We start from the raw sequence: 27762 nt of genomic DNA, 5'->3' as shown, positions 1-27762 counted from the left end.
CTGTCCAGCTGCACAGCAGCCAATATTAACCCTGACAGAGGAATAAAGGGCTCAAAGATTTACTAAGTTCCTACGGGATTTTGTGGAACAGGCAGCTGGGGACAGAAAGGGAGTGTGTGTGTGTCTGGTTTGGATGGCTTCAAAGTAAATTGAATGTTTCATTAGACACCACAAGCCCCATGGAGGGCAAGCAGCGCAGTCACAACTTCTTTGCACAGAGCTTGCACCTCCTCCTTCACACTGAGGCCAATTATGTCAAGAGAGAAGGTAAAGAATATTCAAGTTCCTCAGCCACACGTTGCTCATGTCAAGCCAGAACGAGGGTTGCTACAAGAGGAGCCTGCTTATGACCAACAAGAGAAGAACCTTGGGAATATTCACTATGAAGCCCACCCAACAGAAGGACCAGTGCTCTTCTCCTTCCATATCCCCAGGCAGAGGGAGCACAGCTGAAGGGACACAGTGACTTACAGAAGCCATTACCACAAAGACACCCCTGTGCTTGTGTCCTGTGGTGGTGATGGGGTAGATGGTCATGTCCTGCCCTCAAAGATGAAAAAACCGTAAGTGGAAACTGATATGCATTAAAGTCATGCTTTAATAGGTGACATTAACATAACAGACTCTGTGATACAGCTCTGAGTGCTGGAAACATCCTGTGAACTCACTGCAAACACCTACAGCCAAAATTAACCTGATCACAATAGGGAATGGTTTGGTTTGAGTACTCCAAATCAGGGCTCACAGTGAAATCCTATTAAACACAATGACAAACCACATATCACCCTAACAAGAGTTATGATCTGTGCCCCAGCTGAGCACGTATTCACAATGAAAACTTCATTAAATAGGAAAATTACTACAAATCTGTACAAAAGCCACAATTAACAATTTGTTATGACTCTTTTACGAAAGAATTTTCACTCAACATCTTCAAGTATTTATATCTGTAGTTCAGTGTACTCTCATTGACTGTGCAACTCCATAAGAAAAAGTAGTATTATTTTAAAAACATTAAAGCCTTTTGCCAGCATGTGTGTGACCATGAACATTAAATGTTAAGCTTGCAGACTTTTATTCCCCCACACACGTATATGGCATGCTGGACCAGTACCTATTAGTCTGGGAAGGAAAATCACAGATCAAACTCCTTGAAAGACGAAGCTTCTTAAGAGCTGTAGCAGAGAGGAAAAACATTAACATTGCACAGGCTACTGCTTCTTCCCCTGGAAACGTGGGCAAACCTCTAGCCATCTCCTACACAAAACAAACAGCACCTAAAACCCCCAGACCTAAACCAAACCATCTGAGCAAACAAGTCCAGACCTTTTGGCTGTTGGAAATGGTTTCCTCTGCTTCATGAAACAGGTCCTCTCTTGTGAATCTCTAGGAGCCAAAGTGCTAAATTGCTTAATGCTCCTTCAGACTTGGTTGAATGCTGTGTAAGTCAGGCAAAACAGCTAACAGGGAGGTCAGGAACATTAAGGCAGGCAAATAGCTGGCAAGGTCTGAAAGTAAATTCTTGAGGGCTGTAAATAAATGAAGCAGACAAGTGCCCCCCCTGCAATTAAAGCTTCAATTATCTGCCCTACAAAGCCCAGTGGTTTCCAGACATGCTGTGCTCCAACACGCCCTCACTGATCATTAATGGCAAAACAATCCTGCCCTTCCTAGGAACTGGGTTAAATCTGACACATCTGACATCATGCAATGGGACTGCAGAAAAGAGATAAATCCCCAACAGGCCACTGTAAATTAACAGCAAAGTCTGAAAAGATGCAGTGACAAATCTTTGTTCTATTTTGACAATGAAGTAAAGGTCTTTGAACCAACAGTGGCTATAAATGGAAAGCTTTATGCAAAGTCTGAGGGTTTTTCTCTTAGAAGCCAGTAGACAATTCATACTTGACTCCAACAAGCACTACAAAGCAGCTTCAGCAGTGGTAAAGGGAACAAATTACTCAGCACTTTGCACCCTAGAGAACAGTATCTCTACGCAAAGTTTAATACTGGTCAGAGATCTGTTTTGACTATGCATTTTATCCCAGCCTAAAGTCAAACCTACTTTCTTTATAGGAAGAGAGGCAACAATACTCTTACATGATGTGAAATGCATATATATACTCTTCTCTTTTGGGGGAACTGCACCTTTGCCAGGAATAAATCCCCTGGGAAGGTACAGCCTTCCAAAATAACAAACAGAAGTTACATGGTAATAGAAAGTTTTGGCAAATAAGGTCATGCTGTCTTACATTAAACACCATGTATTTAATAAGAACTTGACTAGTTCAAACAAGGAAACAGACCAGTTTTCCTCGCCTCTTTAAGAGGGGACATACCAGAATCAAAGTGCAAAAATCCCTGTTGCTCCAAGATAGTCCTGAAAATCAGATAAAAACCAGGATCAGGACACAGCCTGACCGGGAATGACTAAATCAGTTTTCCTCTCTAGTGTAGCCAAGGGCTGGATCTCAGTGAAGTTACTACAGATGATTAAAAAGGAGTTGAAGAGTGGAAGTCAAACAGGGTCTAGCCTGGGTCAGCCCAATGGAAGTTTATTCTTCCATGTACTCCTGCTATCCAAACCACCAAGCTGGCTCCTAGCAGTTAGGGCAGTGCCATCTCTGCTTGCTCAAGTGCTTCCCGTGCTGGTGTCACTTGCTGCTACCTGCTCCTCATCAGGTTCTGCTGCACACTCAGAGCTTTCAGGTTTGTGTGTTGCAACCTCAGTACTGTCTTCTTCAGGACAAGGGGATGCCACGCTTTGCTTAAGACTCTCTGGAGGTTGTTTCTTGCCCGTGACTTCTGCTTGCCCTTTTTCACTTGCATTTTCTGCCTCTTGATGCTGTTCTACCCCATCTACCTTACTTTCACCCTGCAAGAACGTGCTGTTGCAGTGGTGCCGATCGCTCCTTGCTGCGACTTGATCTCCACTTGACTCCAAGCCATCACTTACTGGAGAAGTCCAGCCAGTCTTGGGCAGCCTGGAATCAACTGGGGGTCCCACAGTCCCACCATTTGCATCACCACCACTCTTCTCACTTGTCACTTCCACAGCAGCATTTTTCTCACTGTCATTTTCAGCCTCAGCATTTGCAACAGAAGGATTTAACTTGGCACCAGAGGCACAGGTCCCTATGTTCAGGTTTATGGCCAAGTTGAATGTTCTGTTTCTCGACGTTCTTTTATCGACTTTCCTCCGTTTCACAGCGGCATCAGTGCTCTCTGGTACTGCTGAGTCTTTGGTGCTTGCATTGTCTTCTTTCAATGTTTCCTCGCCCTCTTCTGCTTCTACGAGTGGAGCTGAGGAGGGGATTTCTGCATCAATTGCACATTCTCCCAGGTTATGGGAAATGTTTTCAATATCAGTAGGGCTTTTCAGTGGTCCACTGTTAGCATCTACCATATTTGCATCCAGTTTTCTCTTCTTGCTCTCTTTCGTGCAATCATTCTCTGCTGCACCCTGCACTTCTTCAGCCTCGCTGTTTAAATCCTCCTCCTCCTGCTGGGTAAACGAAGCCTCTTTCGCCTCCTCATCACCTCCTCCTTTCAAAGGACATTCACTTATCTTCTCTTTTACACCTTTATCATTCACTTCAGGCTGCAAGCTTGCAGCATCTCCAGCTTTCTGTTCTTCCTCTGGAGACTGGTTCTGATCTTCCAAAGAATCATCACATTTTCTACCAGGAGTTTCCTGTCTCTCTTCAGCCTTTTGGTGCAGTTGTGACTTGGCAGAGTGGGGTTTGTACTTCAAGAGTTTGTGGTGTGGCCCCCACACGAAGCTGTCTTGAGGTCTGAAGTGTTGCCAAGCGTAGTGGACTAGTTCTCTTCTCCTCTGTTTGCTCCTGATGGTGAACAGGAAGTAATCCAAGGCACTTCTCTTGACATTTGGTAACGTCTCCTTAACAAGAGTTTCTGTTAGGAAAAACTTTACCAAGTGCACTTGATAATGTTCGTATCCCATCTCCCCCAGGCACTTCAGGATGCGAGTAATCCGTAAATTGTTGTGGCCAAACCTGGACGAAACAGAGAAGCAAAGCTGTTAAGAGAAAGTCTTATAAGTCAATATGAACCGCCAGGTTATCTGCAAAACGTTTTGTGCATTACTGACCATCACCTATTAAAGACAATTTGACAATGCAGATGGGAGTATAGGTGGGTTTACTTTTAAAGCACCTACTGCTGCCTTCAGCAGCACCTTCCTAGCCCTTCTTTCCATGTAGTTGAGGTGATCAACCCTACCTAGCAGCCGGAGGTTCTGCCCTTCTGCATCACCCACCAGTAGATCACAGCTACCATACTGGGTCAGACACACAAGTCCATGCAGTCCAATCTCGTGCCCCTGACAGTGACCCTGCAGTTGGTTTTTATTTTGTGAGTATACCCAGTCCTTTTAGAGCCCTTTTTAATATCATGAGGGGAACCAGAATAAAGGGTCATTGCGATCTCTGTGATGACACCTGCAATAATATAAATCCATTACCACCAAGTTGCAGAGCACTTTTCAACCAAGGACTCCAAGCATCTTACACACATTAAGGCATCTTTATAAACAAGCAGGGAAGCAGATGGTAACACTCCCATTTTGCAGCTTAACCAAATACTACAAAGGCAATTTGCCTACCTGTGAAAATGTTTCAGTGATTCTCACTTAAAATATGGTTTAAAACATAAGCTCTGCTAGAGCAAATGTTAACATCTCCAAGTCCGTATTTTGTATTTCAGCCAGAGCTGCATGAAGAATGCCTGCTTTTAAGAGCTGCATTGGATAAAAAAGAACACCAGGCTCAGCTGGTTTACTTATTATACTTGTCACCTAAGGTCACTGAGATCATGATGACCTACAGCAGCTGAGCAAAGTTAAGACTTTAACTAGCTTTCCTAGCAGTAATAAAAGCCTCCATTCCTCAAGGGCTGAGGGTTTTCTTGACTTCCTTTTTCTTCTCAAAGTGCCTGGCTGTAGTAATGAGCAGCAGTATAAACACTCACCGGTTCAAGTTTTGAAACCGTTCAGCCCAATTCTCTGCTCTCTTGAGTTCTCCAGTTTCCTCGTTGAGCAGAATGATTCCATAAAATCCCAGCATGAGCTGATAAGCACGGATGAATCTTTGCATAACTTCCTTGGATTTCTTAAAGGCCTGAAAACAAGACAGGGCGATGAGTACAAGGTGCAACTCCCGAATGACCTGCACAAGTTTAAGCTGCACCTAAATCATAAACAAGGCTTATTTTATTACTGTATCACTAAGTGTTTAATTTGCTTGTGTAGCTACTGGCAGACACAAGACAGAGGAATGCTTAACAGTGCTCAAGTGAGCTCCCTTCTCACTACAGCCCAAGGAAGCAATTTAAAATTGCTTCAAATATAAGGCATTTAGGGAAAATCCCGTTATCCTTCAGATCTCAAAAGACAAAAGCTTTAAATACCTGGATTTCTCGACACGTGAGCGGTTTGGCATACCAGTTCATCCCAGGTTCACGTAAAGGAAATAGCCTGAAGGGAAAGAAATATTCAGTGCAGATGAGCAAAGATGACATCCAACCAGGGCACCCACTTGTTTAAACTAAAAAGATTCCAGAAATTGTGATATCAGACATCTCTTGGAGAACTCACATTCTTATGGACACAGAAGTAGTTTACTATACAGCAAATCTCTCCCATAAAAGCATTGTCTACACCAATGATAACATACTTTGCTTATCTAGATCTCTCTCCTTGACCTAATACCTTGTTCTGCAGTATGCTGTAAAACCAAGGATGACTGAGATCTACTGCCACAGCTACGCTGGAAACCTGTGTCTTCAGGGTTTCCACTGCATTGTTTCCAGAAGAATATAACTCAATTGAAATGAAGTGGACTCAAGTTTCATTGAAGAGCAATTCTGGGTCTTTTGGGAAGCTGAATCCAGCAATACAGATAGAAGTGACTCTTAAGAGGCACAGCTAAAGAGAGACACTATATTCATGCAGACAGTTTACCACTGTATGTAAGAATGGTTTTCTTCCAGAACTTCATAGTTGTCCCACCAAGATTCAAGCAGAGTTTCAATAAACAAACCTGAATAGAAAAGGAAAAAGTCAGGCAAGAAGAAATGACACCAAATAAGAATTACAATTAGCCAATTATCCAAGGTGTTTGCATACAGGCATTAGCTTTTCCAACAAGACAGCCAGGAAAAACACCTTAGTTTTCTATCACCAAACAGAAAATTAAGGAACATAGAGAAGGGACAAGGACACTTTTAAAATGGAATTTCTTTCAGGTGGGGGATTTTTTTGGTGGTGCTTTGTTTGTTTTGGGTTTTTTAGTAATTGTCCCATAAGGATCAAGCTATTCTCTCACCAATGCAACCAGATGCAGCAGACTGCATCTGTTATCGCACAAGGTACTCACCCTGGGGCAAAAAGCGAGTCTTATTTTTATAAAACCTTAAGTTCAACATCTCTTCTTCCTCCTCATTTTCTGATTCCATCAAATCCTGGAAATGAGAACAAGAAATCAACAAGCAGCAATCTTTTAAAAGGCAGTATTCACTGCTCCTATTTACTGCACTATTCAGCGCTTCTCCTTGCACTCCCTCACTCTTCCTAAACATTTCAAGCTAAATCCTTGAAATGTGTTTGGGGAAGTAACAGCTTGTTTCTGATGCACCCACACGCACATCATCCCTTCCCTCTCACAAATGAATCCTTTAAAGGCTCTGAGCCTGTCAATGGAAAGACAAAAAGGTGTACTAAAATCTAGAAAGCGTTCCTAAAGGGAGCATGCGATGAGGAAGAGCCGCAAGAGTCCGACCATCATCGTTTAGTCCATACCGGGTACTGATGTCTGTATCTCTGCAAGTCTTCTGCTGCATTCCAGTTGCGCCTGCCTGAGAACTAGAGGAAAGAGACAGATCCAGAATAAAGCTGCCTTCTGAAGAAAACCCAAAGAAATAAAATCCGCTGACTGAATTTGGCACCTCTCACACGTTCCCCTATCACTCTCCACTCCCCCAAACCAGCCACTTTGTTACTGCAGTCCTTTCTCTACATTCCAGAAGACAACTTTGGACTATGAGAAGTTCCCATTGTCTCCTTTAGCCAAAACATTTATTTTTCTTTCTAATCTTATAAGGCAAGGTCTTCATGTTTTATGCATATCTTTTATCCCAGTTGGGCTTTCCTATAGATACGCTCAGAACTAGCTGGAAATCCATACCAGTAAAATATCATTTTCTGCCTTAACTGAATGGTTTTAAAACAAGACAAACTAAGCGTTGTTTGTCTGTCTGTGTCTGAGCAAGACAGAGATCAGACTTTAAAACTGCTGAATTGAAGGTGGAGAAATATTCCTTAAATTCAAGGTTCTCATTCCCTGTAGACAACATTGAAATAAGGTTTTCTTCATCTTTGCTCTACACTCAAGAGCAGCCTTGGTGATTCAACACCATGCTGATCTAGACAGCGCACAATAATAGAGCCATATGGTCACATTAAGATATTTATTTTATTGGACTTCTGTTCCAATTATCATCTTCATCATTGCTCATGTCTCCAAGTAACCAAACTTTATGTCAAGCCTACCTGAAACCTCCTCTGAAACAGCGGTGACGAATTTGATTTTGGCTCCTACAAATAAAAGGCATTTAGTTGAAACATTCCGAAACCAAACTTGACTAATAAAACAAGTGAAATAAGAATACCCACAGCAGTGACTCACATGATCCCTACCAGTTGCCAAGTGACAGATTTACCTAGTTACAGCTGAATTCACTTGATTCTATTCATAATTCAAATTGCTATAGAGAAAAACCTGTGGTGCCACATCCACCTGATAATTAGGTGTCAGCTTCTCCTCACTACACATGTGCTAGACTCATCTCAAATGGAGCACTTCGACAGAAATCACAAATACCAGCTTCATTTCTTCCTCTGAATTCCATGGAAATAGAAGTTGCAAGTATGACTTGACTTCAAATGCATTTTTACAGTGGATTAGTTGAATGATAAGAGATTTTGTTACACTTCACAAGCCACGCAGACAGGTTTAACATCGCTGAGTGCTGAAGCATCTTGTCCCAAACCATTAAAGTGCTTCAAAGTGTTCTGTCAAGGCAGAACCACCAAAATGAACCAGACTGCTCATGAATATAAGGATGCACCCAACGCCAAGCACAGTGCAGTTAGAGCATTCAACATCAGCTCACAGCAAGAGCAGGGTCTTTGTGAGACAGGGATAAGATGGGCAAACTCTTGCAAAACAAGCATTTTAAGAAACTTAGAAGAAAGAAGCAGCAAATGCTCTCCTAAGTTATTCCTTAATTTAATGAGATACTTCTTAGAACAAAACCACTGTCTAGTGAACACTGATCACTGGTTCATTAATTATTAAGGCAGGAACTGGATTAGATTTTGTAATGCCTTATAATAAAGTCATCCATTCAGCTGCCTTGTTGTTGTTAATATTTAATTCATGAAGCACGCACAACATTTGGGAGATCAAACCTTTACCCACAGAGGGAAGTCATCAACGCAGAGTTTTCAACATATATTTACTAATCATAGATGCACTATGATTCCCCCATACTTTTTGACAGGAATTAAACAAAGCTCAAGTTGGTTTTTAAATGTAGCAACTTGTGATGACCTAAAATACTGCCTGCCTGTATTGCAACACATTTCTATTTTATACATGACAACATAGACCAAAATAGGTGGCAGAACTTCCCACAGGCGCATGGCCCAATCCCAAGTGCTGGTGTCCATCCCCAGAACCCACCCAGATTGCAGAAATGCACCCACCTATAAAAAGCTTTGCTACACAGCTAAAAAAGCAAGTGGCTGCCAACACAAGACTAAGAAATGTGTTCAGCCAGAACAGATCAATACCATTCTTTTGTTCAAGATGTAAGCAGAGGCTGGGGTTTACCACTCTGAAAATCATCAAAGATATTGACTTCTGAACCGCAAGGATGAAATTCTGACACATGTGGAATTAATGAACATTTTGTTCCCAGCTATAGAAGCATCAATTTCCTGATATTCTTTGCACCTCAGGTTCTAAAATAACATGCTTTAACACAGTCAGGTGGGAGAGCTAACAGTAGACTGAAAAACAATTGGGTTACTGCAGAGTAAGTGCGGATACCAAGACAGATGCAATGCAAAGTGCTGTATGGATTATCTAGAAAGAAGTTAGATTCAGCACAAAGGCATTCTGCCTGAAATTCAGCATAGAAGAGAACAGAATGGGGAAGCAAAGCTCAGCCCTCCCTCTTAGCAGGTGTTGCTTCTGGGTCTCTATAAGCTTCTATTTAAACCACACAGAAACATAACCTTCCCTTTCCAAGTTAAAAAGACCTTTTTAAAGTGAGCACAAACCCCAAGATTGTCAATGCTCACTCTTAAGACACTAAAAGCCCCAAAATGCAAGAGTTGAAAAGATACACCTGCAGGAATTTCAAACCACTACTATGGAGGATTTGCAGAGACACAAGTGAAATGCAAAGACAAAAGCAGAACTTTGGGTTGGTTTTGAAAGCACGCAGTGAAAATAAGAATAATAAAAACCTCTAACCTCAATATTGAATAAAAACATTAGCAGCTTCAGCAATAAAGTACACCATGAAAGCAGAAGGGAGAAGAATAAGTGCAATAAAAGCAGAAGTAGGAACTACTTCAGGAAATTGATTCGAGCCTTTGGCAGGTTGTAAAGGCATAAATGGATAACACAGAATTTACTGTTTCTTTCTGCATCCACTCTTGCTGGCCTTAAAAATGTTTCAGGCACTGTCAGATAGAGGTGACTACACATTCATTGCTGATGGAAGAACTCTTTAGAGATGCAGAAGAGTATTGCAGGGGCTGGAAGTCTCAGGGACAACATCCTCCTTTGTGAGGCAAAGTTTGAGGAGTCCACTCACTGGAGTGAGAAACTGGTCCTTGCTTTTAGAGTTGTCACAATCCAGAAGTAGCTCTAAGAAAACAAAAACATCTGAGGAAGAAACTCATCAAGAAGAATGCGAATGTTGTGGAGGCATTAAAACCTGTGGACAAGACCAGAACTCCACCAATATACAGAAGGAAGTTGTCAGTGTGCCCTCAAACAACGCAGAACACTTCAAAGGGAATCTCTGCCTCTTTCTTTAACTTTTACAACTATTCCACCTGAAATACCTGTGACCTTTCCCAGACCTGGGTGCACAGCCAAGGCCTCACCACATTCCCTGCAGCAAGCTCCATGAAGACGCAGAGACATGCATGGGCATCTCCATCTGCTGCATTCCAACTTTGATTGTATTTGCAAAGGATAGAGTGTGTATTTTTGTAGGAGTCATGAGTTATTGGAATACTAGGTTGTACAGAATTATTATTTTTAAAGGGAGGTTATTTTAATATCTTAACGCTTACTAAAAAAATTTAAAGCTTAATATTAAACTCCTTTACAAGTGTATTACTTCGAAAGCTTTACCTGCCTATTTATAGTCAAAGAATAGGGATGAGTAGCTGAAATGAAACTCAAGTGAATGATCAGTTTCCCCTTCCCCAAAACGGGAGGAGTTAAAGGACTAAAATCAGTATGTTCTGAGTGACCCAAGAAATACTGAAGAACAGAGACACAAGTTCTGCATTTACCAAAGCAATGCTGTAGAAGAAATTACTGACACTCCATGTCAAACTCAAACACATTGACGGCAAAGATAGGAACCTCAGGTAAGACTAACTAGTTCCTTTTATTTCAAATCAAGATTATTTTGAGGCACCGAGCACAAGCACTCACATTATGCAGCACTACCTCACTTACTGTAACTGCTGCGCACATACCTGCAGGTTTTAAAACATTGATGGGTATTTGTTTTCGGAGTGGCTCTAAATATGTTCCCTAGGGAAAAAACATGTTATGTGATGGCTTCTTCTGGATGGCATGAAAGAGCATATGAAAGGCCACCATCCAGAGATGAAGATACTGACAAAGAGCTTCAAAGCAAGGAGCAGCTGAAGAACATCAATGTTATCACATCCAGTAGCCATTAGGATGTGACAAACAGGCAGGTGCGGCACAGAACTTGTATTTATGGGATAAAGTATCCGGATCACAGGGAAAGGTGCGGGAAAAATATTAAAACCCAACTCATGGTGGTCTAAGAGTCACAAAGTCACATCACACCTCTGCCTTCACCACCCCAGAACTCATTTCTGAACGGGCCTCAGGTCATGTCTCCTTGAGGATTTGCTTCATGGAGATGAGGACAAAATTCTACGCTATAAATCACTGCCAGGGCAAAAAAATGATTTACTTTTTGCAAGTAATTTAAGATGCTCCAGTTCCTGATAGTAAATTAGGAACTGGAGACGAGGAGCCCACATACACTGACAGCAGAGCAGGGGGTGGCTGAGCAGGATCCAAGGTGCACATCACCTGCACACGCGAGTATCTGAGCTGATCCCGAGGGTCGCTGTAACCCTGACGGTACCGACCCCGCTGCGGAGCACTAACGTGAGGAAAGCTGCAGCGAGCGGGACGCGGACAGGAGGAGGTTCCTCACCGCAGGGACCACGCACCCCCGGACCCACCTGGGCCTGCCAGGAGCCCTGCGCCCAGCTCAGCACCGACTGCTCGGCTTCATCCTCCGGCTCCTCCTCGGCTGCTGCCTCCAGCTCGCCTTCGCCACCGCCGCCATCCTCTTCCTCCTGCTCTTCTCCTTCGCCCTCCTCCTCCTCCCAGGTGGAGTCGTACTCCCAGTAGCACGCCTCGTCCTCCTCCGCCCTGAAGCTGTGCCTGGCCGCCATGGGAGCGCGGCGGGAGGGACGGGAAGAGGAAAGGGAAGGGGACGGGAAAGGGAAAGCGAAAGAGCGGCGCGGCACAAAGCGCGAACACGTGGGGCGGGACAGGAGGGAAGGAAGCGCTGGAAGGCCACGCCCCCTTCCTGCGGCGCCGCGCCCCATTGGCCACCGCCCGGCTCGCCGCGCGGTCCCTGCGCCCGCCCGGCGCCGTCCCTCCACGCTGCCAGTGGCTCCGCGTTTCCCATCCCCTCGGTGTGTCCACCCGAGGGAAAAACGGGAGGAAACGTATTCCTGCTCTTTGCCATCCAACTCGGCGATGGGCAGCTGTAAAGAGTCCCGAATAGGCTGCGTGTGTGTGTGGCCCCGGGTGATTGCTGATGGAAACGACACTGGAGTAACGGAGCTTCCTCTTCCCTTTGGAGTTCAGCAAGTCCTGGGTGTTCAACTTCGCCACACATTAAAAACTTGACTCCTTACACAACATGAGGCAATATTGCTCTCACAGGAAAATGAATACAAGAACAACCTTCCCAAGAAGCCAGGACTCGGTGTCAGGGAAGGGAGTGAAGGAGCAGCAGCATGCAGGTCATTTAAAGCACTCGCATTTGCCCAACACCTAGCTTCTCAACCAAGCAATTCCTAAAATATCTGTGTTGCTGGATTGACCATGAAATCCCAAGTGGGCTTTTCCCTGCTTCAATTCTAGCTCTACAGACATTTCATTAGTGTGTATATATATAAAAATTGACTAGAATCCCAAGGATGCAAAGGATTTACCCCGAGGCTGTGAGGCTTGGAAGTTACAAAATCTGCGCTTTATGGCCAAGATGTATGTAGATCATGACAAAGTAACCAGCACTTTAATTCTTAAGGCAACAGCAAAACTCAACAGCAGCATTCATCTCCCAGCATTTGCTCTGATGGTAGATCGAGAAGTGACATTGAGGAGTGACAACCTCTAGGAACCCGATCTGATCAAATATATTCGTTTTAAAATTAAGCCCAGGAGCTTCCTCACTCACGATTATAAAGTTCAGTCTCTACCCACCCAGAAAATCTCTGAGACACCAGAAGCATCTCCCTCACAAACTCTGCAGCTGGCAGGTACCTCACTGGACATTTTGCAGGGCTTATCGGAGTGTGGCCCTAAATTCACAGCATTTCATTCATGTTTGGTGACATGAACACCACTATTTCAGACCCTAAACCAGTGAGCCTGAATCAGGCTGTAAGTGGTTACAGCTGGCATCCTGACAAGAGTTCTGACCTTCTAACTCTGTACTTCATAACTGCATCTTGCTAGTTAGAACAGAGAACATCCTCTAGTTTGGAAGCTTAGAGCAACCTGACTCTTGAGCTCAGCAGGCAAGGACATCTTATCAAGTATCTTCTAGAAATAACAGGGTAATAGTTCGCAAGACTCAGGCAAAGTTAGTAAAACCAATTTCACTAAAGGCACATGATATCTAAATAACTTCCAGAATAAGTTGGACCAAATTTTAATCAAGTTGCACAACAATTACCATTTGGTAAAATAAAAACAAGTCAAATTTATTCTTGGTATAAAACAAGTGAAGCAAATAAGGCAGACCAGAACTTGGCTATGTACCTAGAACACAAGCAAAAACTAGTAGGTTCCTAGTTCCTCACCTTGAAGGCAACACTGACAGATTAAGAAGTAATTCTTCTTTTTAGTAACTGGTAGTTAACATGGTGAAACCAATTCAGTAACTTTTCAGTCTACTTCATTCACCATTTAACACGTTTGTTGACTGCGGTCCATCTTTGCACAACACAAAAATAAGAACTTCATCAAATCTTTATATTCTAGCATATAAAAGATAAGCGTTACAACATCAGGAAGATTCTTAAGTTGTACAACTAAAGTAACATTTTGGAATACCAATTCCATTAACATTTACTAAAACTGCTTTAAAAAAAACAATAAATAATGAAGTACAAACCTCGCTGTTACATTCTACTGTGTTATAAATGGATGAAGCAACACCTCCAGGTTCATCAGATCCCTTACACGTGACATCACGGGGTATTTTACTTGGCACAGTTATTAATTATTCTATCTGGGGGCATTTACTATTTTCACTTCACTTAGGGATATAAACTTATAAAGATTGAAAAATGTTACATCTCTAAGGGTGAAAGAAGTAAAGGTTCCTCCAACAAATGGAATGAGAGAATACAGTGAGAATAACTCAGTGGTTATGTGGATTTAGAAGAATTTGGTTTTAGTGAAGCAACAAATTCAGACATTTGATACAAACACTATGTCTGCATTAAGTAAAATGGCCAAACGTTACCCACAAAGGGTCTGTAAGATTCAAAGACAGCAACAAAGCAAAGGCAGAAAAAACCACGCCAGATTTACAGAGACAACCTTTGCTTTTCAGGAACCAAGGCTCCGTGTTTCACTGAGCACTTGTTGGAGGAACCATGCTGACACAGGGTGTGTTACCCATTTGAAACACAGCCACAGGAACTGTTACATACTCATGACCACTGGACACTGCCAGCTTTCTCTCCCAGTGCCCTGAGAAGGTAGCTGTCACTCAGCCACTCGCTGCTGAGCAGAGAACGCATCAGGAACACCCAAGTCTTGCGTCTATAAAGCCAATGTGCAGATTCTTCAAATACCTGGCTCAGATCTCTTTTCCCTCCTCCAAAAGTTTATGTAGCGAGTATCCTGCTACTCGTTTTTACTGTTCCCTCCTCACATTCCAGTTTTTACTTCTCTCTTTCACAGCTTGCTTCATGTTCTGCGTCGTTTTGCAGCACTGGGGCTGGAAGGATTACTGTTCGCGTTTAAGACCTTTTCAGTGACTCTGTTGCGCTTCCTCTTATCAGATCCTTCTTTGGACCCAGGATCTGATGAAGTTTTCTCTTTCTCTTTGCTGCTTGGTTTTTCAGTTGTTTTTCCTAAACTTCCAGAGGGTGCAAAAACTGAAATAGGATCAAAGTAATGATTCCAGATCAGAGTCATACACATAGGCAAACAAGAAGTGACATCAAACTTCTTTATATTACATCAAACTTTCCAAACCGAGCAATTCTCAGCATAATTAACCACCATTTAAATATTACTTTAATGTTTCAAGGAAAAATCTTCTGTAAGAAAGGCACATCTTGCTTTTATTATTTGCTTTAAAGACAGGCAAAGAATGAAATTCAGTAAGTGGAATTAAACAGCACTTAAAATACTTAATAGGAACACTTACAGAACAGAGGACCGATCTATGAGATTTATCATCAGCAGAAGTCAGTACATTTGGTATTACAGATTTTAAAGCTGAACACCCAAAATATGAAATTTAATATATTTTTTTAAAATACATTCTTAAATCTTTTATTACACTCATATCTTAGAACACCACTTATTCTGTGATATAAATATTATAAAGTTATATAGTTAACAGTTGGCTTGGCCTGTTAAGGGAAATAGCAGGATCTCTACTGTTCACATTTGACTTTGTTCTACAGCAAAGTGTTAGGAAAATAAGCCTTAGATTTGTAAGAAGCAAGATAATGCAAATAAGATAAGACCCCACTCTCCCCACCTTCCCATTTAAGCATCTTTTTTGATTTATAGGCCCATGTTTTTCCCCATGACTACAAAGATCCTAACACAGAGTATTTCAGTCTCAACTTTCTCTCAGAGATCCTTCGATTACTTCAGGCTCCCAGGGTTTTGTCATGTACATATTAAAACCAAAGAACTCCAAAGCTATACAACTTTGCACATACGAATTAGGAGCAAAGGAGAAATCTTTCAAAGTATCAGATACTGGCAACTGCTTATTCTGTGCATTCTGAAATTACGCTAGTTCTTGGCACAAGCATATGCTAAGTCTGAATACAAATCACAAAGTACATTGGATTTGGGATTTACATTTTGACATTAATTTCTCAGAGTTACAGTTGGTTTTTAATCTCGTATTACACAGTAGAGAGTTACAAATTTACCTTCTTCTGGACCTGCATGTGTTTCCATCTCTTCTTTTATTTCCTCTTTCACTTCTTCTTCTATCATTACTTTTCCTACAGAAAGGAGTGTTAGCAATGGTTAGACTGTCTTAAAGAGCCATGTAGTTCTTTCAGGATTAGTATGCCTCAGCATATGTGCATGGTGTTAACAAATACTCAGTGGAATATTCAGCAGTAATTTAGAAAGGTTTCTCAGCACTGTGCCAGAAAAATACAGCTAACAGTCCAGGCATACTGAAACACTGAACAAGATGGTCTCATGTCAAGAAGTTCCACTGAAATTAACAGGAACCAAGTGAAATGCTAACTAGGCAAAACATATTGCAGTGTCTTAGCTATGCTGTGATTTTTATGCTGAATTTTTAGCGTAAAGCTTAGTGTACCCAGTAATTGAGGCTGCATTCCACTGTAGTCTAAAGCATCCCTAGGACTCCTTTGGTGATGCTTGAACTTCATAGCTCCTACCTTGGAGAACAGTACCAAGCAACACACATACAGATAAACTTTGAAAATCCAGCTCTTGCTGTTGAACCTAAGATTTCTGTCAAACTGCTGCACATTTCTATTAGATTAGATAATACAGACAGGCTTATGAGTGAGAGAGATCTGGAAGAGCTAGGTAGTTGAATCCCAAGAAGGTAAAACCACTGAGAGATCATTTCACAGTGCAATGAATTACATTTTGCCTTTCATTCTGCAAATGAACATCAGTGAAGCATCTTTTGTGTATAGCCAGGAGGAGAAGCTGAATGTAAATGGTATAAATAGAAGCTGTTTGTGTTACATTAGCATCACATCAACATTATATTTAAGAATACAGAAATACTGTGCTGCACCTGACTAAAGGTCTCTATCTCATGCTAGCCTGTCTCCTACAGCGGTCAATCACAGAGGCTGAGAATATGAATGGCATAAGCACTGTGATCCTTTCCTGTCCAAGCAACCAAGAATAAGAGACTCCTATCACATCTCACCTTCTCTCACTTCTTGAATCATTTCGTCAGGAAGAGCAAAATTCTTCTCTATATTAGGGAATGGAAGAATCTCAGATTCGTGCTGAGAAAGAAAAGAAAGGTCTCTATGAATTACTTTGGTAAAAACTTTAACTTGGATTTAGAAGTGCAATCTCAAGTTCTATTTTACATGCAACTAGAAGCTAAATCATTCCTAACAGGACACTTCAGACACTAGAGAATCAGGAGGCTCTTGATGTCAAACTGATTACTAAGGTTAAGATACTTGAGATAATTTCTGGACACCAAACATGGCAAATTCTTATGCAAACACACTATAACCTCCTTATTTGATAGTCAGGTTACCCATGTAAACATTTCCTGGATCAGCACTTAAGCAACTTTAATAAACTAAGTCACAACACAGTATGGAAAACAGAACAAAACACAAAGCAGTGCAGGTTTTATTGTCTCCCACCTAATGCACTTTTATATGGGGAAAACCCTATCAACTCACTGGAATGACATGTAATTCTTAGTAGGTATGCCAGGCCCAGTGATTTTGGCCTACTGTAAGAAATAAGAACGTGGCTGCATCCACTCTTTATACTCACAAGAGCTTGCATGTCATACATGGTGCTCAGGTGGTCCCAAATCACTTTGGATGAAATCTGCCGTCCAATATTCTGACTGAATTTATCTCGGATACAAATCATGTGGAAATGGCGATTCACACCTGGGGGAAGAACTCAATGCAATTAACACTACTAACAGCTTTATTTACGCCACATAATCATAACCCGCCCATCCTATTGTTACAAGGAAGTCATACATGATAGAAGAAACGTGTGACATTATGGGCAGCTCTGCGGGGCTGGTATTTCACCCTGCATTACAGGTGCTGCTCTGGAGAAGGGCTGAGGATGCCCCACTGGGTAACGCTGACATGTAGCCACCACCAGAGCTTTTAGAGAGGCTGTGTGAATAACAGCCGAGGTTAATAAAGCATGAGGCAGCGAGTCAAGACAGGCGATGGCGGGGGGAGCGAAGCGGGCTGGCTCCGTGCCCCGGGAGGGGCGGCTAGGGCAGCGGCAGGGCACGGCACCGCCTTCCCCGCAGGCCCCGCTGCGCTCGGTAGAAGCCTCGGGGCCCTCGGCCAGCAGCCGCAGCGGATCCGGGCCCGCAGCACCGCCCCGTGTCCCCGCTGCTCCGGGCCCAGCGCCTGGTTCTCCTCCCCGGCTAACGCCGCTACTCGAGGCCGCGGCCTGCTCTCACCTACGGGCTTGTGGCCCAACATGGCGTGGAAGAGGCAAACCTCCACTTCAGGGCTCCACACCACCACCGCCTCCTCCGCCGGCACGCCGGGCTCCGGAGCGGCGGCCGCTGCCGCGGCGGCGGCTGCAACGGCGGCAGCGACCGCCGCAGCGGCCCCGGGCCCGGCCGCGGGCAGCGGCGGCTTCTCCACAGCGCCCGCCGAGCCGCCCTCCGCCTCACCCATGGCCGCGCCGCCCGCAGCGGCTCCTGCCGGCCGGGAGGAGGGGGTGGCGGGCCGCGCCTCGGGCGGGGAGGGGCGGGACGGGCCCGTTTAGGCCCCTTCCCTGCAGCGAGGGGAGGTTCCCGGGAAGGGGAGTTTACCTCGGGTTTGGGCAGCGCCGCGGTCGTAGCGCGGGGGGCGGGAGCTGAGCACGGAGCCAGTTCCCTGAGGGATGAAGCGAGGCTACAGGGTGCTGCGGGGGAGATCGGTACCCACCGCTGTCAAGCTAAAGGCTTTCTTGGGCCGGTCATGGGGCAGCGTGATGCGACATCCCTAATGTCCCCTGTGGGCTTGTTCTGCTGCTGCTGAGATGAATGGAGGACTGGGAAGGTGGCACTAGGAGGGCCACGCTCGTCCCAGCGCTCACCCTCCCGGTTCAACTCGTGGCTGTGTTCAAGGCCAGGTTGGACACAGGGGCTTGGAGCAACCTGCTCTAGTGGAAGGTGTCCCTGCCCCTGGCAGGGGGTTGGAACTGGATGAGCTTAAGATCCCTTAAACTCAACCCAAACCAGTCTGATTCTCCGATTCTAAGTTGCTGCCAAGGTGGAAGATTGCTCTGGGGAAGGGCCCAAGCACCCCAAATCCCACAAACCTTGTCACAACAGGATCCCTTTATATCAACCTGACATTGAAACCTAACAAATAACTTCTCCTGGCAGGTTTAATTAAATGCACATCCCACCAGCTTTTGCCCATCATGTAGAAAAACATTTTGTTCAGGAAGGAGAATGTATCACTCCCTCAGTGACAGGGTTTTTTGCCTTGTTAGGTATAATTAGACACAGGCATGAAACAGGACTTCTGTTGCTGAGGTGATCAAGTTTTCCTATTGCTCACTCCTCACTTGAAATCTTAATCCTTTTAGTGACATTGAAATTATTTCAATAGCAAATAACAATATTATCATGTGCAAAGAACAACTGTTCTGAGTGAATAATAAAGCAGTGGGGGCAAAAGCTCACAAGCGGAGATATTATTTTCATGCAAATTATGCAAATAATGAAAAGCAGGAAAGGAAAGATGCAATTTTCTGAAATGGAAAACTTTCTGTACCTTTGATACCCAAAGAATTAACTTGACTCCTATCATTCTTTGGGGCTTGATGTAATGTTTTTACCCAAAACAGATTAATCTAACATGAGTCAACTCATGTCAAATTGAATTGAAATTCACACGTGAGCCCAAAACCTCACGTGTGAAGCCTTGGGAAGTTCGGCAGTGCAGATCCTGAATGCCCGGGTACAAATCCTCATTTCCAACGGGGTTCAGGCTACCCTCCTGAAAAGACTCTTTCACTCCACTCTGATTTAGACGCTGTTGACATTTTCCAGGAATAACTGTTTCTGTGAGAGCTCCATTCAGAGCGATGGAGTCTCCAGAAATATTTCCTCTGCCTGCTGTCACCTCTGTACCAACAAGTCTTGGTTGTTCTGAACCTGCCTTTACACAGCTCAGGCTTCACACAACTTCCCTTATTTTGAGCCAAAATTAGCTATTAACAAGATTCTGCCAATATCAAATACAAGCATCCATCCTTTTTCCAGTTAAACCCAGTCCTAAACCCAGTGTGGATCTCAGACCTCTTTAATCTCCCAATGTTTGTTTGATCTATACTCTTACCTAGTCTTAAGCTGCTGCCAAAGAGAGGGTTGTGATTTCCTGTGATGACTGCACAGCAGGAGTAAATGAGCTCCTGAACAACTAAATTCCTGTTTTCATACACATGTTTCTAGGTGTAGAAATACAAAGCAAATAAATGACAGAGTATAAAAACTGTTCCCCTCTAAAATAGTTTTCCAAGTTCTGCAGGAGTGGGTTTTATGTATTATTATTTTTAAGTCTGTGTGAAACACTGAGCTACAGCACTCTCATCTGTCACATTATGCTTCTACTTTATCATCACGACGGAATAACCGTGTCAACTCAGATAGCAATTTTTATGTCATTAAGTTCTGATCACTAAAAGAAGTAGCATGTGAAACAGAATGTGAAAAAACATATGGCTACCTCTGAAAGTACAATAGAACATGAAAATAATTCATTTCAGTAGAATAAGGTTAATTCAACAGGAAGAGTATATGCATAAACTGGCTGCTCTTTTGTTTCAATCACAAATAATTACATTTCCCTGTGTCTGAATTTCCTTGTCTCATCCGATGCCTCTAGGAAACATACGGAAGCCTGTAAAAATGCCACATACAGCCTCTACCTGGAGTCAGACCAGAGTTAGTTTTTTCTCCCTTTAAACTCTAGATGATTTTTTCACTCTCACTGAACAGATTTTTCAGATTCTGAAAATTTACCCTCCTCTTGTTCAAGTTTAAATCTTACTTTTGGTTTTAAGCTGATATTGGCTGTGTCAGACGTGCAGAATTCAGTTCCTCTCTTTTCCTTCCCACTCCTCAGACTGCTTTCAGCCCTAGAAACACGTCTGCCTCTTAGATCATCTAAGGGTGCTCAGTCGTTTGCTGGATCAGGTTGTGTCCCTCGGAGAGACAATCTGATATTTCATAAGACATTGCAACAACTGAGAAATAACGCCTAGCACTTGGCATTCTCTCTAGAAGCGTTGGATTTCTGGGATGAGCAATATGACTACAACTATTTCTGTCATTATTTTAGAACACCATGTGTTACTGCCCTTAAAGTAAAAACTTCATTCCAAATCCTGGCTAATTTCTGGTATGCCACATGAACGGTTGTAAAAGAATATCATCTGCATACTTTCACATTAAAACCAATCACTTAAACTTGGCTGGGCGTTTTTAGGGCATATTTGACATAGAATCTAACAAAATCTTGCTTGCATAGGTGAATGAAACCTCCTGAGACACCCAGATTGCATTCCCAGCTTTATATAGACATGCTTTTCTCCCTCTTAAACCTGTCAAGGAGGAAGAATCAAAAAGATAAACCTATTTGTTATTAGAATCTTATCTTTAGAGCAGCATTGCCCCTTCCAGGGGTTGGCAAGGAGATATTTCCCGGCTTACTTTCAGTTACCTAAATTCTTAGCAGAACAGTGTGTTGGATTATTTTAAACAAGAACATTGAACGGGGGGGGGGGGGTACACTCTCAGATCTGGCATGTGTGGCTTCTTATAGGGGCAAAAATAGGGAACTTTATTCAAAATAAGGGAGGGGGGAGAAGCAGCAAAGAGGAGGGAAGCAGCTGTCAGCCAGCAGATATGTTCTGTTTGCTAAGACATATGTTTTTGAGCTGAACTTTTCCCTTGTGATCAGTTGTGCTCTTTCTCCCAGCGGAGAGAGGCTACATACTAGATGGGCATCAGATGGCAAGCCTTAGAAAAATAGATTGAAAACAGTGCAAATAATCATCTTGAAGCACACACAGAGGCTGTTCATTAACTGTGCTGTGCACTTTAAAATATCCCAGTGCAGAGTGGTGATTGGAGAAGGAAAAGCCATCTTATTGATTTTACAGTTTAATAAATCCATCATATCCCAGGCTTATAGAGAAGCATAAAGAACCAGTGGATTTAGAATGAACCAGTTCAAGGTGAGTACAAGAACTGGTTCATGAATCCCTGGCCAACATCAGAAGACCACAGCATGTTTTCCTGAAGGTGGTTTTTATTGAGAGCGACTAACATGCCTGCCAGACTATAATGCTAGCCTAGCTGGTCAGAAAATTAGGAAGGGATTCCCTTCCTTGACAGTTTCAGTGTCGTGATCAGGATTGTTCAGATCATCATTTTCAAAACAAAAATACTACTTTTTAAAATAAATAATAAATAATAAAATAAAACAGAAAGGATCTTCAGAAGGCAAGCAGAGGAGCGCTAAGCCTGCCTAGCTGACATTAAAACGACAACCGCGCTCAGCCTTTCACTGCGGCGGAGGGTGGCAGCAGATTTTCATGAAGTACATGTGCTCCTTTAAGCACATACAAACCTTGACAAAACTATTCATGTCAGGGGTTTGGGAGATTCTGTTAGTACCCTCTTATTTGCATGTCGGCTTTGACTACCTGGAGGCATTCACAAGTAGCCTTCAGCATCATCCTTTAAGCTCCAACATTTGAGTGACATTTAAGATTGCTTCCTAGTCCTGGGGCTTTGGGTAACCTGGTCTAGTGGAAGGTGTCTCTGCCCATGGCAGGGTTGGAATGAATTGAGCTTAAGGTCCTTTCCAACCCAAGCCATTCTATAATTTTATGATTCTATGATAAGCTCTATGCATTGGCAATAGACGATGTGTTAGGAACAAACCACAGCCAGGCAATGCTGCTGTTACAGAAAGCTGTGAAACCAACAGGTTAGTTTGAAGTTCGGCTTGCAATCATGATAAGTCAATAGCATCATCCAGGCCTAAGTAACTTGTAAGGAATGTCTGAACTTGTCTGATTTGTAGGAATGTGTCTCTAGATTCAGCATGTCTCTGAAACAGGAGTCCATTAAGTGCTAATAACAGGCTGTTTTTTCTCCATTGCTCATGGAAAAGAGGCCTGTCCTGTCTCTTGTTTTGTTTTACAAACACTTCTGTTCTGATTCCAAAATTTCAAGCCTGCATTTGATTTCTAGAACCAAACCACAGCTGTATAATTCCAGGTTTATCGTTATGTGCAAAGAATATAATTACTCTCAGTAGGGAATGCTTAATAAACCAACGTATCTTATGATGGATCTTCATCTTTGAGCCAAATTCCTCGCTGTGTGTGAAGTCCATCACAAGGAGAAGAAATCAGATTCTCAGAAATCACCGGTATATTTGCAGTGGTTCTATTGGTAGAAGATGCTCTTAACGTGGGTCATAGTTTTTCAACCAGACAGATGCTACTGACCTGGATCAGGAGGAACTTCGACTGGTGTTGCCAAAGGTCTCTGAGTTTGTCCTTCACCATTTTCAATGAATCCACTAATTAATCCTAAAATAGACCCACTAAAAGAAAGAAACTAGAAAAAACAGTTGTCTTATGCTCAAGTGTTAATCAAAGGGGGAAAATTCCATTGATTTCAGTGAAGGTGTAATTTCATATAGACTACATTCTTGTTTCTATTTATTTGACAGTTTATGAGACACCTGGAAGAGGAGACAGGAGACAGTTGGTTGCTGATATTTCAGGCCTGTGACTCTTATTTTTTTTTGCTCTAACTTACAGCACATATTTCAAAGCCAGTTATTCCTTCTAAAACAACACAAAAATACCAAAGTAACTATATTGGTAATTTAAAGTATTTGGATTAGATCTGTAGCATGGAAGTGTTTCCATCTTCATAGCCAACGAAATGTCAGTTTTCACCATGTGCATGCCTAGGGCGTCTCAAGGGGGAAAAAAAAACCTCAAATAAATAAACAGGTTTAAAGAAAAGCTGCAGACAACACTGGCATGACTGACATCACTATTTAAGAATATAAATATATATATATACACATAAAATCTGTTCCTGTAAAAAGGAACAGATACGTCTAATGGTATTACCAAGGTAATATGTGCAATTCTTTTTGTTACAGGCTGATATACTCGGCCACTTTTTGTTTTCTGATTCATCAGGCAGAACTTTATTTCAGTGCATTGCTGCTTGTACACAATAACTCAGTGATTTTATAAACTCTGCAGAGGTGATATAAGTTGAAGTCTATGATGCCAATGGGCTATTGCTGTGTGTTACCTTCATAACAGACTTAATTGCATAACCCTGCCCACTGGATCAGCAGTTCTCTACTACACTCCAAGCTTCTAATCACTGCCTTCTGCACTGTTTTCTACTAGGAACACCATCATAACTGGACTCTTATGTTGGAGGAAGTTGTAGTAGATTGATACAGGCCAATGTGCTCTGCCACTAAGATCGCCATCCGTCTTTAAATTACGGGTCCTGCTTTATCCCTTAGTTATTTCACTCGGTGGCCTTTACCCCAAAGTTGCTATCTCAAGCTAGCAGAAGCAAGTGTTCACTCCAAACTCCAACTCAGATTTCTATCAAAATGCATTCCTTGCTTGGTCAGGCCTGTAAGCAATTTTACATATGTATTATAATTCCCATCTGAACACATATGTTAGAGTATTCTCAGGCCAGCTGTGATACACAGACCTCTCACTTAGAATAGCCTCGTTTTTTTTTCTGAAATAGAAGTAATTGAAAACTTACACATTTAAATAGATTTTATCTCTGCATTTTTTGCGTAATCTTCCTCCCTTTGCATAATGGATATCAGCCTTAACACTTCCCATTTCTTCAACTGCATCAGCTGTTTAGAAGAAGGATTTCATTTTCACATGAATCCTGTGGCAGGGCAACCTGACGGACCTAAATTCAATGAAAATTACAGAAAATTGAAAGAGAGCAGATGCCATTGTAAGTGATGGCAGGGCAGTGCTATTGCTATCGTCTGCTTTGCATAATCATGTTAGTGACAAAGCCCGTTAGCGCATTTCACAGCTTGTCCCAGCAAGCTGCGGCAGTAAGCTTTTTAGAAAGACACAGAGCTTTTCCTATTCAGGATTTCTCAATTGCCTCATCCATTCATGCTGGTTTTATGCTCGTTGAGACAATATCAGAGGCAAAGTATCACATTTGATCTAGATGATCTTAAAGGTCTTTCCAACCCAAACTGGTCTATAATTCTATGAAATATAAGCAATTTTCTAAACCGTAGGAAGGCCCCTATTTCTTTCACAATAGATAACTTCAATATGTTAGAAATTTATAAAGAAAATATCTGTTTGATTTTATCATGTGTGCTGGGGAACATACTTTTAAAAGCTTGCTAACTGTTTCTTTACAGTTTGGAACAGGAAGGTGAGCCGGGAGAGACTGATGCTCGGGTGCATATAATGCTTTGGCTGGCTTTGGATCCCACCTACACATCCCAGTGCTACTGAGTCACATCCTCCAGCCCATGTAAGAGTAATCAAGTGTCTCTTGCTCTTATCCCATTCTTAAAACCACCTCTGCTGATCTGAATTACTCACACTTACATTCCCATTAGAAAGGGACCTCCACTGTGCAAAGGAAATGCTGATACAGAAGGTACTGATATCTGTGGGGGTCTTTCTCCTGATCTTAAGTTCAGCCCTTAGGAAGCCATTAACAGTGGGGGGTAGAGAAGTAGCATTTGCTACAGATTGTCCTCTTAGAGTTGGAGAAGTAATTTAAGAATATCCCGGGGAACGTCAGAGCTCTGTGATTCCCCAACCACTTTATACCTCTCTGTCAATCTTTGGCTCCGCAGGTCCTTTAGCACACTAGAGATGCTATTGCATGGTCTAAAGAATTAAGGAAGAGAAAAATCCTCCTTTTTTTCTCATTTTCCTTCACTGACTAGTGTTCATATTTACCAAGGTGTCTCAAGGGGTTGGAACTAGATGATCTTAAGGTCCTTTCCAACCCTAACTATTCTATGATTCTATGATCTGGCTGGATGGGGTAGAGGCAAAGCTGACCTTTCATTCCCACAAAATCAATGCATTTGTTAACTGCTAACATCATCCTGATTGAGGGATGATTTGTTAACTCACATTCCTCAAATCAGCTATCTGTGTGCTTTGTATTTTAGGGACTGTATATATGTGAAGGAAAATTCCATGTCTTTAGTTTATATTTGCCAAACTTACCATACCTCAGAGCTAACTCCAGGTATTTGGGAGCACAGCTCTTTCCCGCTATGAGATATCAAAGCCTTTAAAAAATAAATAGAGAATTCTTTTTGCAGCAACTTCAGAGACACAAAATTAGGCCCTGGGTTCACCAGCAGTCCTGAGATAGGAGTTATTCAATCACATTACATTTCTGATTTCAGAAGATTTTCTTTTTCTACTCAGCATTAGAAGCAGATGAGAGTTCATTTGGAATCCACCCACACCTTGCCATATAATAGAGTACAATGGACTGTAAGAAAACAATAAGAATAAAAGAAAAAATCAGTTTTGCCTGAAGAGTAGGAAATTTGGGTCTCAGGTGAACTATAAAGGGTCCTATTAACATTGCACACCAGAACTCTGTGTTTACGCGATGATAATAAATACTTACGAGTTTAAAAGGATGGCTTTATTCCCAGTGTTTTATTTCTCCTTCCTGTAAGCTATTACCTGGAGTACTCTCTGCTTTTGGTGATGTGAAACATAATCATCACCATTTTTTCTTTTGAATGACTAAGTCTACACTAGAAAATATTTATAATTGTGGTTAGTTTGGAAGAGAACTTGTATCTACCAATGTTTGAATGCTTTTAAAGGAAGAATTTTGTGTCCTTAGAGGAACCACCTGGCTGTGGTCAGCAGACAGAGTCATCCAGCTCTGTTGCGTACAATAACTTTCCACCAAATCTGGTTATCAGTTGGGTGTCTCAGAAATTCCCTTTTATAGTGGCCTTTCTCATGCTGCTGTGTTTTCCCTATATCTGGTTCTGCTGTCTTCCCTTTTATTTCTTAGCCTGAAGACTAAATGTTCAATAGTTGGAGAAAGACCTAAAATGAGAGATGGTAAAAATGATGTTTGTGGTAAATTGAAAATGCTGGGTCATTCCTTGCCTTTGTTAAATGATGCCCTTTAAACTACTCTCATATTTTTTATATTTGATTTTAATGGGAAGGATTTTCATCAGTGAAATTGATAGAAACATAGATACAGAGTTAGCACTGGGTCTATGTTACTGCTGTCCTTATACAGCTGCCAGACTTTCATCCTCAGAGGTGATTTTGATAGTATTCTCATCTCAGAAGCTCTGCTCTTACACAGGACAACATTTAAGCTGCCATTGCCTTTCTAAGTGTCCAGCCGTGGTGATCTGTGGTGGCTTTCATACAGGGGGACAGCAAGGGAAGTGGCAGTTTCTCCCCATTTTGTATGTAGCGGTTTCTGAAGCTGTTTTGGAAGTCTTCCTACTTTTGAAAGAAACTTCATTTCTCTCCATTGAAGGGGAGTCTGATTCCATCTGAAAATTTTCCATGACCAAAGGTGGGATGAAACTGGAACCTTTTTACCCTTAGAAAATAGCTTCATATATAAGGTGTGTAGCTGTTTATGTATGCAAGTGCAGAAGTGTAATTTGTCTTCAACACAGGTGGGAAAGTTAGGGAAAGCTAATGAATTTTCCTCTGTATCTATAGTCTGTTCTGGAAGAGGAACCCAAGAACGTAATAAGCTGTATTTACCACTTTGAATATTTTAAGTTATTCTTCTTGGATCAACTTAGTTGAGTTGTTAAGAAAAATAATCTTATCTCATTTTCCAGTTTATATTTATTGCTGCAATTCATCTCTGTATATTACCTTATCTCAGTACCCTGATGGAATTGTTTCTAATCTCTCCAAATTCAGCATGGTTCCTATTTGCTCTCACTGTGATCAAGGTGGGCTCATGCAAATGGTGCTTTTCAAATCAGTTTTATTAGATAGGATTGCAGATTAGGTGTCTTTATACTTGTCTTCCAGACCCATTTCTAAAATGAATTCTGACAGCAGCTGTATGAAGCTCCTGATTCTAATACAGGAATTATTCAGGTTCATCGTAGGAAGTTGCTGACAAATATATTTCTAGAAAATG

General features: G+C 42.2%; 2 protein-coding genes across 4 annotated transcripts; both read right to left on the bottom strand.

The window, feature by feature from the left end:
• Positions 1-580: 580 nt before the first annotated feature.
• Positions 581-11873, bottom strand: OGFR (opioid growth factor receptor). Of its 2 annotated transcripts, XM_030502682.1 has the most exons (8): positions 11558-11873; positions 7568-7612; positions 6818-6880; positions 6396-6480; positions 5981-6059; positions 5428-5494; positions 4990-5138; positions 581-4016 (listed from the first exon to the last, which is right to left on the bottom strand). In XM_030502682.1, the coding sequence occupies exons 1-8, from the start codon at positions 11771-11773 to the stop codon at positions 2633-2635; spliced, it is 2088 nt and encodes a 695-aa protein (XP_030358542.1). In that variant the 5' UTR covers positions 11774-11873; the 3' UTR covers positions 581-2632. The 2 variants fall into 2 exon arrangements, with proteins under 2 accessions (XP_030358542.1, XP_030358543.1); XM_030502683.1 differs by lacking the exon at positions 7568-7612 and having other exon boundaries at positions 11558-11866.
• Positions 11874-13250: 1377 nt separating this feature from the next.
• On the bottom strand, positions 13251-18373 carry MRGBP (MRG domain binding protein). Of its 2 annotated transcripts, XM_030502703.1 has the most exons (6): positions 18149-18237; positions 17995-18097; positions 17334-17455; positions 16741-16822; positions 15746-15820; positions 13251-14725 (listed from the first exon to the last, which is right to left on the bottom strand). In XM_030502703.1, exons 1-6 carry the CDS (start codon positions 18215-18217, stop codon positions 14535-14537), a joined length of 642 nt encoding a protein of 213 aa, XP_030358563.1. In that variant the 5' UTR covers positions 18218-18237; the 3' UTR covers positions 13251-14534. The 2 variants fall into 2 exon arrangements, with proteins under 2 accessions (XP_030358563.1, XP_030358562.1); XM_030502702.1 differs by having other exon boundaries at positions 17995-18373.
• Between the last annotated feature and the right edge of the window lie 9389 nt (positions 18374-27762).

Source organism: Strigops habroptila, chromosome 13 (genome assembly GCF_004027225.2).
Source record: "Strigops habroptila isolate Jane chromosome 13, bStrHab1.2.pri, whole genome shotgun sequence".
Classification (NCBI taxonomy): Eukaryota; Metazoa; Chordata; class Aves; order Psittaciformes; family Psittacidae; genus Strigops; species Strigops habroptila.
Note: the sequence above shows the minus strand (reverse complement) of the source record. Positions and strands in the feature narration are given on the sequence as shown.